General features: G+C 56.7%; 1 protein-coding gene across 1 annotated transcript in view; it reads right to left on the bottom strand.

Annotated features, from left to right (window-relative positions):
* Positions 1–4,080: 4,080 nt before the first annotated feature.
* LOC142499973 (mothers against decapentaplegic homolog 4-like) overlaps positions 4,081–15,308 on the bottom strand; it is a 12,243-nt gene continuing 1,015 nt past the window's right edge. Inside the window, exons 2-11 of the mRNA XM_075610031.1 lie at positions 12,211–12,385; positions 11,978–11,998; positions 10,337–10,564; positions 9,100–9,258; positions 8,679–8,792; positions 8,149–8,202; positions 7,536–7,719; positions 7,289–7,457; positions 6,267–6,405; positions 4,081–5,670 (exon numbers count right to left, since the gene is read on the bottom strand). Of these exons, the coding sequence (XP_075466146.1) occupies positions 5,459–5,670; positions 6,267–6,405; positions 7,289–7,457; positions 7,536–7,719; positions 8,149–8,202; positions 8,679–8,792; positions 9,100–9,258; positions 10,337–10,564; positions 11,978–11,998; positions 12,211–12,385 (1,455 nt within the window). The 3' untranslated portion in view covers positions 4,081–5,458. The remainder of the gene's footprint in view (positions 5,671–6,266; positions 6,406–7,288; positions 7,458–7,535; positions 7,720–8,148; positions 8,203–8,678; positions 8,793–9,099; positions 9,259–10,336; positions 10,565–11,977; positions 11,999–12,210; positions 12,386–15,308) is intronic.

Genomic DNA, 15,308 nt, shown 5'->3' with positions numbered 1-15,308 from the left:
CTGGAATGCCTCATCGAGTAGAGAGAGACAGCAAGAAGGGGAGCGGAGGATCCGGATGGAGGGCGAGGAGGGAATGGAGAGGAGTGTGCATATGGGGCAGGAGGGAGTGCAAAGAGAGGGGTTGAGAGACAGTAAGGTGAGTAGTAGGAGGAAACAGAGACAGCAAGGAGAAGAGACAGATGAGTAGGAGAGGAGGGAGTGTAGTGGGCACAGGGGCAGACACAGTAAGGCAGGGAGTGCAAAGAGAGGGGAGAAGAGAGTGCAAAGACGAGCAGGGCATGAGAGAGGAGAGAGATAGACTGCGGCCCCGATGGTGCTGACTGCGCTCATGCTGGAGAGCGGTGACGTCACCAGCTCTCCACGCATGAGCGCCGGGTGTCCTAGCTATTCGCAAGCGCACACGGGGGCGTTGCAGGCCAGCTAAGCGCGCTTCAAAGTCTGTTTTTTTTGTTTATATAAGCGCCAAGCGTGGGTGAGCGTGCGTGCCCGCTCACGAGCGCACCGCGTGAGCAGGGATGGGACAATTTAATATGCCAAAACTAAACTCGGCAAGCACCGCACGGTCAGCACGCTCAGTGCTAGCATGGCCACAGCCTAAGCTAAGGCCCCGGTAACGCAACTGTAACGCGCGCCCGCGAGATTGGCGGCGCGTTCAGCCGATTTCCTGGTCTGCAGCTCACTGCAGGCAGAGAGACCGGGGGGGGGGGGGGGGCATGGCGGGGGAGTGACGGGGGCGCGGCCATGACATCACCCGGCAGGTTTGACCTCATTGGCTGAACTGCCGGGGGGCGTGCCTAATCGCTCGATGCGAATTGAGAGCAGGAGCAGCTCTCGCCCGAGTGCTGCGGCCCCCCCTCGCAGCGGGCAGCGGGCCCGGCGCCATTGAGGGGAGGGCTCTCGTCCGCCACAGCGGACGCTGTAGTAGGCAGCGGGGGCAAGGCCTTAGATGGGGAAGAGGGAACACGAGACAGCAAGGCATTAAAGGGAGGAGTGACAATAGAGAGTAATGTCTCATTAATAACCTTTACGACCTCCTAGATGGGCGTATGTTACGCCGGGCACCGCTAGTTTCATGTAAAAGTTTGTTTTCTTTTGATCAGTCTTGCAATGTTTTTCAATGTGCCAGTTTGGGGGTGAGATCGGCTTTGTTCCTGGAACCATACTGAAACATTGTTTCTTTTCTTTTAATGGTAGAAACCGCGGTGTTAATTATTAAACAAACGCCGCGTGAATTAAGGTCGGGGTTCTCATCACAAGAAAGGGCATGGAAAACACACTGTCTTACCCTCTCTCTCCACAAGGTGGCACCTTGAACAAAGTCACAATTACAAAACAGAGACCTGAATGTTGAAGTCAGACCCAGGAATCCGATGTTGTAACTGATAATCACCGAGCTTTCCTATACACTTCCAAAAGGGCAGCTGTTATTTGCCAACAGGCTATAGATCTTATTATAATATTACTGGATATAGTCAAAGCTGCCACCCTTAATTTGCAATGCTCCGATTGGAGGGTTGGGAAGCTTTGTACATGTGAAGAAGAGACCTGTGAGGTTTCATTTCTGTACATGTGAAGAAGAGACCCGCGAGGTTAGGAAAGCTCTGTACACGTGAAGAAGAGACCTGTGAGGAAATGAATGCTCTATATACGTGAAGAAGAGACTTATGAGGGTTGGGAAGCTCTGTGCACGTGACGAAGAGACTTGTGAGGTTTGCGAAGCTCTGTATATGTGAAGAAGAGACATGTGAGGTTTGAAAAGCCCTGTACACGTGAAGAAGAGACCTGTGAGGTTTGGAAAGCTTCTACATCTACAATAAACTCAGGTTTCATCCCTTACAGGTCTCACATGCAGGAACACAGCTGCACTCCTCCGGGATGAAGGACTCCCCGCAGTGATCACATCTCCCCCCGCAGTGATCACATCTCCCCCCGCAGCGATCACATCTCCCCCCGCAGACGCCTGGCACAGAACATCTTCTTTTTCCTCGTTCACTGAGATGTAACCTCCCACACCCACATCTCCAGACCATGCTGGGAGCTGCCACGGATTAGTGGAGCACTGAGCCCGAGTTGCTTCAGCCCCCGTCTGTCCTACTTGTCTCAGTCTCCACCTACACTCTCTTGACCCTCAGTATAGCACTTCTCACATCCCAGGTGGCCCGTAAACCTGCCGTTCCACTGAGCCAAGTACGCCATGCCACCATCCCCGAGCCACGGCCGCCCTGTAACACCGCCAAAGTAAATTATGTACGCCCCGTAACTCTGCCACCCCACTGAGCAACGTACGCTCCGTAACACAGCAGGGAGCAGAGCGAAACGCGGGGAATGACGGGAGCAGAGCGAAACGCGGGGAATGACGGGAGCAGAGCGAAACGCGGGGAATGACGGGAGCAGAGCGAAACGCGGGGAATGACGGGAGCAGAGCGAAACGCAGGGAATGACGGGAGCAGAGCGAAACGCGGGAAATAACGGGAGCAGAGCGAAACGCGGGGAATGACGGGAGCAGAGCGAAACGCAGGGAATAACGGGAGCAGAGCGAAACGCGGGGAATAACGGGAGCAGAGCGAAACGCGGGGAATAACGGCAGCAGAGCGAAACGCGGGGAATAACGGGAGCAGAGCGAAACGCGGGGAATAACGGGAGCAGAGCGAAACGTGGGGAATAACGGGAGCAGAGAGAAACGCGGGAAATAACGGGAGCAGAGCGAAACGCGGGGAATAACGGGAGCAGAGAGAAACGCGGGAAATAACGGGAGCAGAGCGAAACGCGGGGAATAACGGGAGCAGAGCGAAACGCGGGGAATAACGGGAGCAGAGCGAAACGCGGGGAATAACGGCAGCAGAGCGAAACGCGGAGAATAACGGGAGCAGAGCGAAACACGGGGAATAACGGGAGCAGAGCGAAACACGGGGAATAACGGGAGCAGAGCGAAACGCGGGGAATAACGGGAGCAGAGCGAAACGCAGGGAATAACGGGAGCAGAGCGAAACGCGGGGAATAACGGCAGCAGAGCGAAACGCGGGGAATAACAGGAGCAGAGCAAAACGCGGGGAATAACGGGAGAAGAGCAAAACGCGGGGAATAACTAGGAGCAGAGCGAAACGCAGGGAATAACTAGGAGCAGAGCGAAACGCAGGGAATAACGGGAGCAGAGCGAAACGCGGAGAATAACGGGAGCAGAGCGAAACGCGGGGAATAACGGGAGCAGAGCAGAGTCTCCAAGCTGCAGAACCGGCTCAAAGAACAGCACCAGAATTACCAAAAAGGAAACATTACAAATCCGGAGGATGCTTCTGGTCCCGTTTTGCAGCAGATTGTGTTGGTTTGGGGTTTTCACCTCCCTCGTATCTGCAGTGAGGGGAATAACAGTGCCAAGATACGCAGGGGGGTCTCACGCATTATACAGATGTCGACTGTGGTTATTCTGGGACTGTCCACAGTACCCTACACCCACAAACAGTCCCCAAGTTTATTAGTAACCCTTCTCCGCCTAACTGGGATTCATAACCGCACATTCCCCGACTCCCAATTAAAGGGTCAGCCTCCCCCAAGCACCAAAATCAACTAAAAGGACAGGAACATGTGTAACGGGTGCAATTTAACAGCCTGACACTTTTGCTGTGTAAAAATCAGAAATATTTTCAAATATTTAACATCGCTTTGGCGTTGTTTTTTTTTTTTATCATTCCGTAGCCCTATGGTGATAAGACTGTTTGTCAGCCCTCAAAGCCCCAGGTGAATTGGTCCTGGAAAGGCGGTGATCAGCACAGGCAGCGGATATGCCAAATTCCTGGGAGCAAAACATTAATTTCTTTACAAGTTGTGAAAAAAAGATATTTTCGACCAGCTGCGAGGGATTACCCCTTAAACGCCATACTTACGCAGACCGGGGATGAGCTGTTATAAACATGTACTGCACCTGTGTAAGGGAAGCCAGGGGAAATGGCTATCACACGCGGCCTGCAACATTCCCCCCCCCGCGCCCCCATCAATAAGAGTGAGCCCCAAAGTACAAGCACTCTGCAGAGGTAGTGGGTACAGGAGAGGGCCTGCCAGCATACGTGGAGGTCGCATCGTATATAACAACAGTACATAAATATTTTATTTATAATGATAGGTCAGGAGATATTTGACAGGCTGCGAATGAATCGTCTCTACAATCACAAACATGGACGCGCTCCGGGGCTGCGGAGTACCGTATGCAGGGGCCGACGTTTGGTGGTTTTTTGGTAATTGCGCTTTAGATTGGTAACATAACAAAAAGGTGCAGTCACCCTTCAATCCGTGAAAAAAAAAAAAAAAATTAGAATTAAAAAAAAAACCAACCATTTAAAACTAAGAAACCGATTACTGTTCTCAACGGTCCGACTGCAAAAACCGCGTCAGGTTTGCCAAGAAAAAACGAAAACCCGGGGCTGTTTCTCTGCAAATAAAAAGGGGGATATCCTGGCCGCTTTTCCTGCGGGTCACTTTTAAGATGGCTGCCGAGTCTTTTTCACCAAAAAGCGCTCCCCAATCGCCATTTCGAGTCGAGAGGAGGGGCAGCAACTGAGGTAGCCATGAAACGTCTTGGGTAGAAAACGCCACGTACAAAGGGTTCTTCGGAGAAGAGGAAGAGGAGGTTAACCCCTTCAACGCCGGGCGGCACAGCGCACTCTCCCATGGCTGTGAAGGGGTTAAGTGCTAACAAACTAAGAGGAACACACAGTTTTTTTTTTCAGGTAAGAATAAATTACCCCACAGGAGCAGCGGCCTGGTACCGGCTCCCGGGGGCCCGAGCTCTCCACCTCCTGGTGGTGAGTGGGGTTACAGAGCACAGTATGGGGCTTTTAAACGCCCCCTTCCCCCGGCAGAGCCCGCCGCGCCCGTACACTGCGCAGGGGCCCAGGGACGTAGCATAGATTTCTGCCAGAAACTCCCAGCTGCGCGGTCATCCTCCGGGACGACGTGATTGGCCGGTTTCATAAATGGGTGGAGCTTAATTGGAGGGTAGTCTGACCCTCACTGATGGGTAAGACCTTTAAAGAAGGCGTGTCCCAAACCGGCACGTGATTGGCTAAGGCCCCTGGAAAGTGGGGTGTGTTCCCAACTGGCAAGTGATTGGCTGCTTACCACAATGGGCAGAGCTAAAGCTAGAAGTGGGGAAGCGGCTGGCCTCCAGATGGACTGTGATTGGCTGAGCTTCTGAAAAATGAAGCCTATTGGCAGAGCTGTGTCCCCCAGCTGGCATATGATTGGCCGAGTTCCTCAAGGTTGAAGCCCATTGGCAGTGCTCTGTCCTCAAGTGGTGTGTGATTGGCTGAGCTACTGAAGGACAAAGCCTATTGGCAGAGCTGTCTTCCCAGCCGGCATGTCATTGGCCGATTTGCACAGGGGATGGAGCTAGTTTGATCCAGGAGTGGACCTGTTGTGAGCTGCAGCTCTCTCATTCGCTGTAACCTCAGCGCAGGGGGCGGTGCTAGTTAATAGGGCTGGGGTCCGCCATGGGCATGGTGTGAAGCACCTCATCCAGGAGCTGCAACGCACGGTGAAGATGCACCTCGATCCAGCAGGGGGTGTGTTTGATGCTCTGCCGCGGGTAGTCTGGGCCCCAGCCCTTCACAAAGCTCAGTCGCAAGATGCACAGGCGCCGGAGGTCGTCCACGCCGATACCAGCAGCGGCCGACAGACCTGGGGAGACGGACACGCACAAAAACAGATTGTAAGCTTTTCGGGGCAAAAAGACAGCCTGGAAAGTCTGTGAAGCCCAAAATACTCAGAGAGATTATATATATATATATATTGGGTCGTTCAGCAGGAAACTCTATAAAGTAATTATGAACCATATGTATTTATTTAAAGATGAATTATTTCTTGTAGCTTTATAAAGTGTTTATTCCCTCTGGGAGGGGGGGGGGGGTGGGGAGAGGGACACACACACACACACACACACATATAATTTTGCTGCCCAGTATAAAATATACATTATATATAATTGAAAGTATTTTAAAACTATTATCTGACTCTGGGATTTTCGGGCACGTCCCACCGGGCAGCATTGTGGGATTTAGGTTTCAGATCCCGGGAGATATTATTTAGGGGTCACAGTTAAAAGCCAGGACCGGACCAGGCTGCCTTCTTGGAAATAGTTTACAGGAGTCCCACCCCAGAGGTGGCTGCACGGGAAAGTATTACTACGGAAACACTTATTATTATTAACTTTCCACACCCTTTATGCCCATCTCATCCCGCACCCCCTACCACTACCATGTACCCCCCATACTCACTGACAGCAGGGGCGATCCCCCCCACGGACCCGGGGCCCGGGATATTACCGGCCACGGCCGCGGCCTGAGCTGCCGCTGCTGCCTGCGCGGTGGCCGCTTGTTGCTGCATCTGACGGTGACACTGACGCAGATCAAACACCTGGAGGGGAGGAACTCATCAGGGGGAGGAGAGGAGTGCGGGAGGTATACAGGGTGGATATGTGAGGGAGGGGTGTCCCACGTGAGGGGTTGGGGGTGATGAGAATCCCCCTCACGTGGAAGTTTAAAGGGTCCTAGGACAGAAATGACGCGTTCAATAAAGACCTCCAACGCAGAGGGGGGCTCAGCCCCGGTCCTCAAGGCCCCCCAACAGGTCAGGTGTCAGGATATCGCTGCTTCAGCACAGGTGGCTCAATCAGTGGCTCAGTCAAAGACTACACCCCCCTGTGCTGAAGTAGGGATATCCTGAAAATCTGACCTGTTGGGGGGGTCTTGGGGACTGGAGTTGAGCCCCCTGAGCCAACACATTATTTATACTTATTTGTAAAACAGAATATCTTCGTGGTGAGCAGAAGCTTTTTTCAATCTTTATCTAAGTAATGTATTTTGGTGTCCTTAATCAGATAAGCAGAAGTAACGAGTATGCTTCTATTCCGTGTTCCCGGGTAAAAGCAGCAGCCTCTCTTTTACACGACACAAACGTTCATGTGTGGGGGCAGAATCTTTCAAACAAAGCAGATTACGGAGAGGCTGCGTGGGACGGAATCTGGGAGGGGGTTAGGGGGTCCCCCGGTGCAAGACTGGGGTTCAAGTGATGGGCAGTGGGTCTCAGGACGGTGTGAGGGGGACAGGGGCACAGTGGGTAAGTGGGGTACAGTGTAAAGGCGAGAAAGGGAGTGAGGGAGGTGTAAGGGACCCCCAAGTGAGAAGGATGCGCCAGCCAGGCCCCCCCGAGTGAGAGGGACGTGCCGGCCGGGGACCCCCCCCCCCCGCGTGAGAGAGCGGCGTGCCAACGTGAGCCTCCCCGAGTACCAGTCAGTCACCTTGATATAAGCCCCGGGGTATATCTTGTGCACTGCGTCCCCAGGCGCCCGGCCGGCCTCCCTGTCCAGGTAATAACTCTGCACGAAGACCGCGTGGTCGCTGAGACACCTCATCCAGACGTCGCCCTCACCCCGACACTCCAGCTGCACCCCCTTCCCGATGTGCAGCCTGCAACGACAGGACAATATTACCTCCCCGGAGACTCCCACTGCGCCCCCGGCAGCACCAGCACGCCGGCGCCCTCACCTCGCACGCTCGCTGGTGTCCGTGCGGTGCACGTTGGACAGCTGCCCCAGGCAGAACCGGTCACCTCCAGAGGGGTCCACGTACCCGTCCACGGTCACCACGGGGCAGTTAGCAGGGACCTTGAATATCTCCCCCACCTGCACGTCCATCTCAAAGTATGCCACAGAACACCAGAACTCAGGGCCTAGGGGCGGGGCAAGAGCGTTACGGGCGGGGCAAAGAGCGTCACAGGCGATGGGGCAAGAGCGTCGCGGGGGGGGGGGGGGAAGTAAGAGCGTCGCGGGGGGGGGGGGGAAGTAAGAGCGTCGCGGGGGGGGGGAGCTAGAGCGTCGCGGGGGGGGGAGCAAGAGCGTCATGGGTGCGGGGGAAAAAGTCACGGTCGCGGGGGGCAAAGAGCGTCACGGTCGCGGGGGGAAAAGAGCGTCACGGGCGCGTGGGGGCAAAGAGCATCAGCGCGGGGGCAAAAGAGCGTCACAGGCGCGTGGGGGCAAAAGCATCACGGGCGTGTGGGGGCAAGAGCGTCACGGGGGGGGGGGAGTAAGAGCGTCACGGGGGGGGAGCAAGAGCAGTGTCCCCTGCAGATGACCCCGCTGACCCTCCGGGGGTGCCTCACCTGGATGGTTGGACACTGGGTGCTGATACGGGGATGAGCTTTGGTGAAGGGGCCCTGCAGGGAAAGGGAACAGAGAGGGGGGAGATCAGGAGGTGAAGTGAGAGGTTCAAGAGAGGAAGAGAGTTTGGGGGGGGCAGGAGGGGGGCGCACACAAGAAGGGGAACAAGGAGTGAATGAGGGAGGGAGCACAGACAAAGAGGGGGGAGCACAGACAAAGAGGGGGGAGCACAGATAAAGGGGGGGAGCACAGATAAAGGGGGGGAGCACAGACAAAGAGGGGGGAGCACAGACAAAGAGGGGGGAGCACAGACAGAGGGGGGAGCACAGACAAAGAGGGGGGAGCACAGACAAAGGGGGGGAGCACAAACAAAGAGGGGGGAGCACAGACGGGGGGGGGGAGCACAGACAAAGAGGGGGGAGCACATGAAGAAGAGTGTGAGATAGGAGAGAACCTAGCTGTAAGGTGGTAACATGAGGGGGGAGAAGGGGAGGCCTCTCAGAAGAGAAAGTGGGGGTGGGTGGGGGCGTACAGTAGTGGTTTGGGTGGTGCAGGGGGGGTTGCTGGTTCCCCCTCCCGTTCTGCTGCTGCCCGTGGTTGGGGGTGTACGCTGCGGTGCTGCTGCCCGTCCACGTGGCTGCAGGGTCTGTGGGGGGGAGAGTCAGAGAGCCGGTGAGAACCCCCCGGCCGGACACACAGGTCATGTATGTAGCAGAGCGACTCACACGCATGTGCACACAGGAAATTCACAGCACAGCCAACATGCTCCCATCCTCAGGAAAAGGCCTAATGCTAAAGATGCTAGTCTTTGAAGTGGGAGAAAGCCACACACCAGCAACCTGTTGAGTGCGAAAACTAGATTGTGAGCTCTTCAGGAGAGGAACTCATTGTGCCTACAAACTATATGTGCATGTAACATGTATGTACAAACACGCACACACATATATACTCACTGTGGTAGGGCTGTTTAGGGGGTGACGGGTATCCGTTCTGCTGCGTGTTCTGGGCTGGCGTGGAAGCGGCTGGCGTGGGCACCATGTGTGGGTGGGGAGGAGCAATCTGCAGGAGCCCCTCGCTGTGCGTGATGGGGCCCATGGGACAGCCGGGTGCCACTGTGCCACGGAGAGGAGGTATTAGAGAGCAGCGTGGTTACAAAGCAGCGGTACCGCTCCACTGTGCCACGGAGAGGAGGTATTAGAGAGCAGCGTGGTTACAAAGCAGCGGTACCGCGCCACTGTGCCACGGAGAGGAGGTATTAGAGAGCAGCGTGGTTACAAAGCAGCGGTACCGCTCCACTGTGCCACGGAGAGGAGGTATTAGAGAGCAGCGTGGTTACAAAGCAGCGGTATCGCGCCACAGTGCCACGGAGGGGAGATATTCGGGAGCAGCGTGGTTACAAAGCAGCGGTACCGTGCCACTGTGCCACGAAGAAGAGGTATGAGAGCAGCATGATTACAAAGCAGTGGTACCGCGCCACTGTGCCACGGAGGGGAGGTATTAGAGATCAGCATGGTTACAAAGCAGCGGTACCGCGCCACTGTGCCACGGAGAGGAGGTATTAGAGATCAGCATGGTTACAAAGCAGCGGTACCGCGCCACTGTGCCACGTAGAGGCGGTATGAGAGCAGCGTGGTTACAAAGCAGCGGTACCGCGCCACTGTGCCACGTAGAGGCGGTATGAGAGCAGCGTGGTTACAAAGCAGCGGTACCGCGCCACTGTGCCACGGAGAGGCGGTATGAGAGCAGCGTGGTTACAAAGCAGTGGTACCGTGCCACTGTGCCACGGAGAGGCGGTATGAGAGCAGCGTGGTTACAAAGCAGCGGTACCGCGCCACTGTGCCACGGAGAGGAGGTATGAGAGCAGCGTGGTTACAAAGCAGTGGTACTGTGCCACTGTGCCACGGAGAGGCGGTATGAGAGCAGCGTGGTTACAAAGCAGCGGTACCGCGCCACTGTGCCACGTAGAGGCGGTATGAGAGCAGCGTGGTTACAAAGCAGCGGCACCACGCGCAATGTCAGACCGCGAGGAGTAAAACACGGAGGTTTCTACGGAACAGCAGAACTGCACAAAAATGGACTGCAAGCTCCTTGGCTCAGAACGAGGCCGTGGCCCCATGTACAGGAAAGTGCCCCCGCCCCCTGCTCATACCTCTCCCTAACTGCGCAATGCCAGGGGAGGTGGGTACTCACCGGGGGGTGACAGGGACATGTTGGGGTACATGCTGACCGCAGCCTGGGGGCTCTTGGGTAGCTTCAGGGGAGGGAGGGGCTGTCGGTAGGACTCTGACGGGGGCATCGGAAGGGGGGCGTGGTTGATGGCTGGTGGGAGGTCGTGGGGGGCAGAAGAGAGAACCGAGGGCACGTCCATCTCGATACATTCATGCACATACTCCTCCTTTACTGCCCGCCCGGGGGGAGCTGCAGGGAAGGAGAGAGGGGGGGGGATAAGAGCAGAGGAAAAAAAGGGGGAGGAAGAAGGAGGGGATGTGGAGAGGGGGGGAAGAGGCAGAGGGGGAGAAAAGAGTGGTAAGATGGGGAGGAGAAAGAGGGAGAGGGAGGGGGGGAAACAGAGAGAAGGGGGGGAGAGAGAAACAGGGGGAAGGTGGGGAGAGAGAGAGAGAAACAGGGGGAGAGAAACAGGGGGAAGGGTGAGAGAGAAACAGGGAAGGGGGGGAGAGAGAAACAGGGAAGGGGGGGAGAGAAACAGAGGGAAGGGGGAGAGAGAAACAGAGGGAAGGGGGGGAGAGAGAAACAGAGGGAAGGGGGGAGAGAGAAACAGAGGGAAGGGGGAGAGAGAAACAGAGGGAAGAGGGGAGAGAGGGAAACAGTGGGAGGGGGGAGAGAGGGAAACAGTGGGAAGGGGGAGAGAGGGAAACAGTGGGAAGGGGGTGAGAGAAACGGGGAAGGGAGGGGGGAGAGAAACAGGGGGAAGGGGGAGAGAGAAACACGGGGAAGGGAGGGGGGAGAGAAACAGGGGGAAGGGGGAGAAACACGGGGAAGGGAGGGGGGAGAGAAACAGGGGGAGAGAGAGAAACGGGGAAGGGGGAGAGAGAAAAAGGGGGAAGGGCGGGGGGAGAGAAACAGGGAGAGAGAGAAACGGGGAAGGGGGGGAGAGAGAAAGAGGGAAGGGGGGGAGAGAGAAACAGAGGGAAGGGGGGGAGAGAAATAGAGGGAAAGGGGGGGGAGCGAAAGTGGGGGGGAGAGAAAGGGAGGGAAAGGGGGGGAGAGAAAGAGAGGGAAAGGGGGGGGGGAGCGAAAGGGTGGGAGAGAAAGAGAGGGAAAGGGGGGGAGAGAAAGAGAGGGAAAGGGGGGGGGGGACAGAAAGAGAGGGAAAGGGGGGGAGAGAAAGAGAGGGAAAGGGGGGGAGAGAAAGAGGGAAATGGGGGGAGAGAAAGAGGGAGGGGATAAATAGGGAGGGAGGAGAGAAAGAGGGGAGAAAAAGGGGGAGAGGGAGGGAAGAAAAAGGGAGAGAGGGAGGGAGGGAAGAAAAAGGGAGAGAGGGAGGGAGGGAAGAAAAAGGGGGAGAGGGAGGGGGAGAGGGAGGGAGGGAGACGGAGGGGGAGGGAGGGGGAGAGAGAGGGAGGGAGGGGGCGGAGAGGGAAGGGGGGGGAGAGGGAGGGAGGGGGGAGAGGAGAGGGAGGGGGAGGGGGGGGAAGGGAGGGGGACAGGGAGGAGAGGGAGGGAGAGAGGGAAGGAGGGGGGGGAGAGGGAAGGGGGGGGAGAGGGAGGGAGGGGGGAGAGAGGAGAGGGGGAGGGAGGGGGGGAGGGTGGGGAAAGGGAGGGGGACAGGGAGGAGAGGGAGGGAGAGAGGGAGAGGGGGAAAGAACTAACCTGTGTTCTGGATGCTCAGTCCTGCAATATAAAGGAAGATGACAAAGTGACAAAGTGACAAAGTGCCACTGACATCGTGCCGCCAAAACTCATTATTTGTGCCCCTCCCACAATATTCAAGCCTGACCCAGAGGAACCAAAATGGCCGTAACTGTGTCTGGGATGTATTAGGCGTCAGAGAGGAGACCCCATGTCTGGGAGCATGGGGGGGTGGGGTGTACCCCGTCACTCACCGATCCCCGGGGACACCACCCGCTCGTAATGATACGGGTTCACGCACACGCTGTCGTACTTCAGGTCGAAGGCGAATTGGCAGAACTTGACATGCTTCAGCTCGTTCTTGTGCAGGTCCGGCCAGCGCCAGAGCCGCGCGTATATAACATGGGGGAAGCCTTTCCTGCCCGCCACCTGCGGGGAACAAGGGAGGAGGGTGACTGGGACAGACAGACGCACGCACAGAGACAGACGCACAGACACACGCACAGAGACACACAGACGCACGCACAGAGACAGACGCACAGAGACAGACAGACGTGCGCACAGAGACAGACACACAGATGCACGCACAGAGACAGACGCACAGACGCGCGCACAGAGACAGACGCACAGAGACACACAGACGCGCGCACAGAGACAGACACACGCACAGAGACAGACACACAGATGCACGCACAGAGACAGACGCACAGACACACGCACAGAGACACACAGACGCACGCACAGAGACAGACGCACAGAGACAGACAGACGTGCGCACAGAGACAGACACACAGATGCACGCACAGAGACAGACGCACAGACGCGCGCACAGAGACAGACGCACAGAGACACACAGACGCGCGCACAGAGACAGACACACGCACAGAGACAGACACACAGATGCACGCACAGAGACAGACGCACAGACGCGCGCACAGAGACAGACGCACAGAGACACACAGACGCGCGCACAGAGACAGACACACGCACAGAGACACACAGACACACGCACAGAGACAGACACACGCACAGAGACACACAGACGCACGCACAGAGACAGACGCACGCACAGAGACACACAGACGCGCGCACAGAGACAGACGCGCGCACAGAGACAGACGCACGCACAGAGACAGACACACAGATGCACGCACAGAGACAGACGCACAGACGCACGCACAGACGCACGTACAGAGACAGACACACAGACGCACGCACAGAGACAGACGCACGAACAGAGACAGACACACAGACGCACGCACAGAGACAGACGCACGCACAGAGACAGACACACAGACGCACGCACAGAGACAGACACACGCACAGAGACAGACACACGCACAGAAACAGACACACAGACGCACGCACAGAGACAGACGCACGCACAGAGACACACGCACAGAAACAGACACACAGACGCACGCACAGAGACAGACGCACGAACAGACACAGACACACAGACGCACGCACAGAGACAGACGCACGCACAGAGACAGACGCACGCACAGAGACAGACACACAGACGCACGCACAGAGACAGACACACAGACGCACGCACAGAGACAGACGCACGCACAGAGACAGACACACAGACGCACGCACAGAGACATACACGCACAGAAACAGACGCACGCACAGAGACAGACGGACAGACGGACAGACGCACGCACAGAGACAGACACACGCACAGAGACAGACACACAGACGCACGCACAGAGACAGACACACAGACGCATGCACAGAGACAGACACACAGAGACACACAGACGCGCGCACAGAGACAGACGCACACACAGAGACACACAGACGCGCGCACAGAGACAGACACACAGATGCACGCACAGAGACAGACGCACAGACGCACGCACAGAGACAGACACACAGACGCACGCACAGAGACAGACGCATGCACAGAGACAGACACACAGACGCACGCACAGAGACAGACACACAGATGCACGCACAGAGACAGACACACGCACAGAGACAGACACACAGACGCACGCACAGAGACAGACGCACGCACAGAGACAGACACACGCACAGAGACAGACACACAGACGCACGCACAGAGACAGACGCACGCACAGAGACAGACACACAGACGCACGCACAGAGACAGACGCACGCACAGAGACAGACACACAGACGCACGCACAGAGACAGACGCACGCACAGAGACAGACACACAGACGCACGCACAGAGACAGACACACAGACGCACGCACAGAGACAGACGCACGCACAGAGACAGACGGAAAACAGACGGACAGACGCACGCACAGAGACAGACGCACGCACAAAGACAGACACACAGACGCACGCACAGAGACAGACGCAAGCACAGAGACAGACACACAGACGCACGCACAGAGACAGACACACAGACGCACACACAGAGACAGACACACAGACGCACACACAGAGACAGACACACAGACGCACGCACAGAAACAGACGCACGCACAGAGACAGACGCACGCACAGAGACAGACACACAGACGCACGCACAGAGACACACAGACGCGCGCACAGAGACAGACACACAGATGCACGCACAGAGACAGACGCACGCACAGAGACAGACACATAGACGCACGCACAGAGACAGACACACAGACGCACGCACAGAGACAGACACACAGACGCACGCACAGAGGCACACACGCACAGAAACAGACGCATGCACAGAGACAGACGCACGCACAGAGACAGACGGACAGACGCACGCACAGAGACAGACGCACGCACAGAGACAGACGCACGCACAGAGACAGACGCACGCACAGACAGACACACAGACGGACAGACGCACGCACAGAGACAGACGCACGCACAGAGACAGACGCACGCACAGAGACAGACACACAGACACACGCACAGAGACAGACACACAGACGCACGCAGAGACAGACACACAGACGCACGCACAGAGACAGACACACAGACGCACGCACAGAAACAGACGCACGCACAGAGACAGACACACAGACGGACAGACGCATGCACAGAGACAGACACACAGACGCACGCACAGAGACAGACACACGCACAGAGACAGACGCACGCACAGAGACAGACACACAGAAACAGACGCACGCACAGAGACAGACAAACAGACGGACAGACGCACGCACAGAGACAGACGCACGCACAGAGACAGACACACAGACGCACGCACAGAGACAGACACAGACGCACGCACAGAGACAGACACATAGACACACAGAGACACGCTCAGAGACGCACACACAGAGACAGACACACAGACGCACACACAGAGACAGACACACAGACGGACAGTCGCACACACGCACAGACGCACGCACAGAGACAGACAGACGCGCGCACA

This window comes from Ascaphus truei, chromosome 7 (assembly GCF_040206685.1).
Source record: "Ascaphus truei isolate aAscTru1 chromosome 7, aAscTru1.hap1, whole genome shotgun sequence".
NCBI lineage: Eukaryota > Metazoa > Chordata > Amphibia > Anura > Ascaphidae > Ascaphus > Ascaphus truei.
The sequence above is the reverse complement of the archived record's forward strand: the minus strand, read 5'-3'. Positions and strand labels throughout refer to the sequence as shown.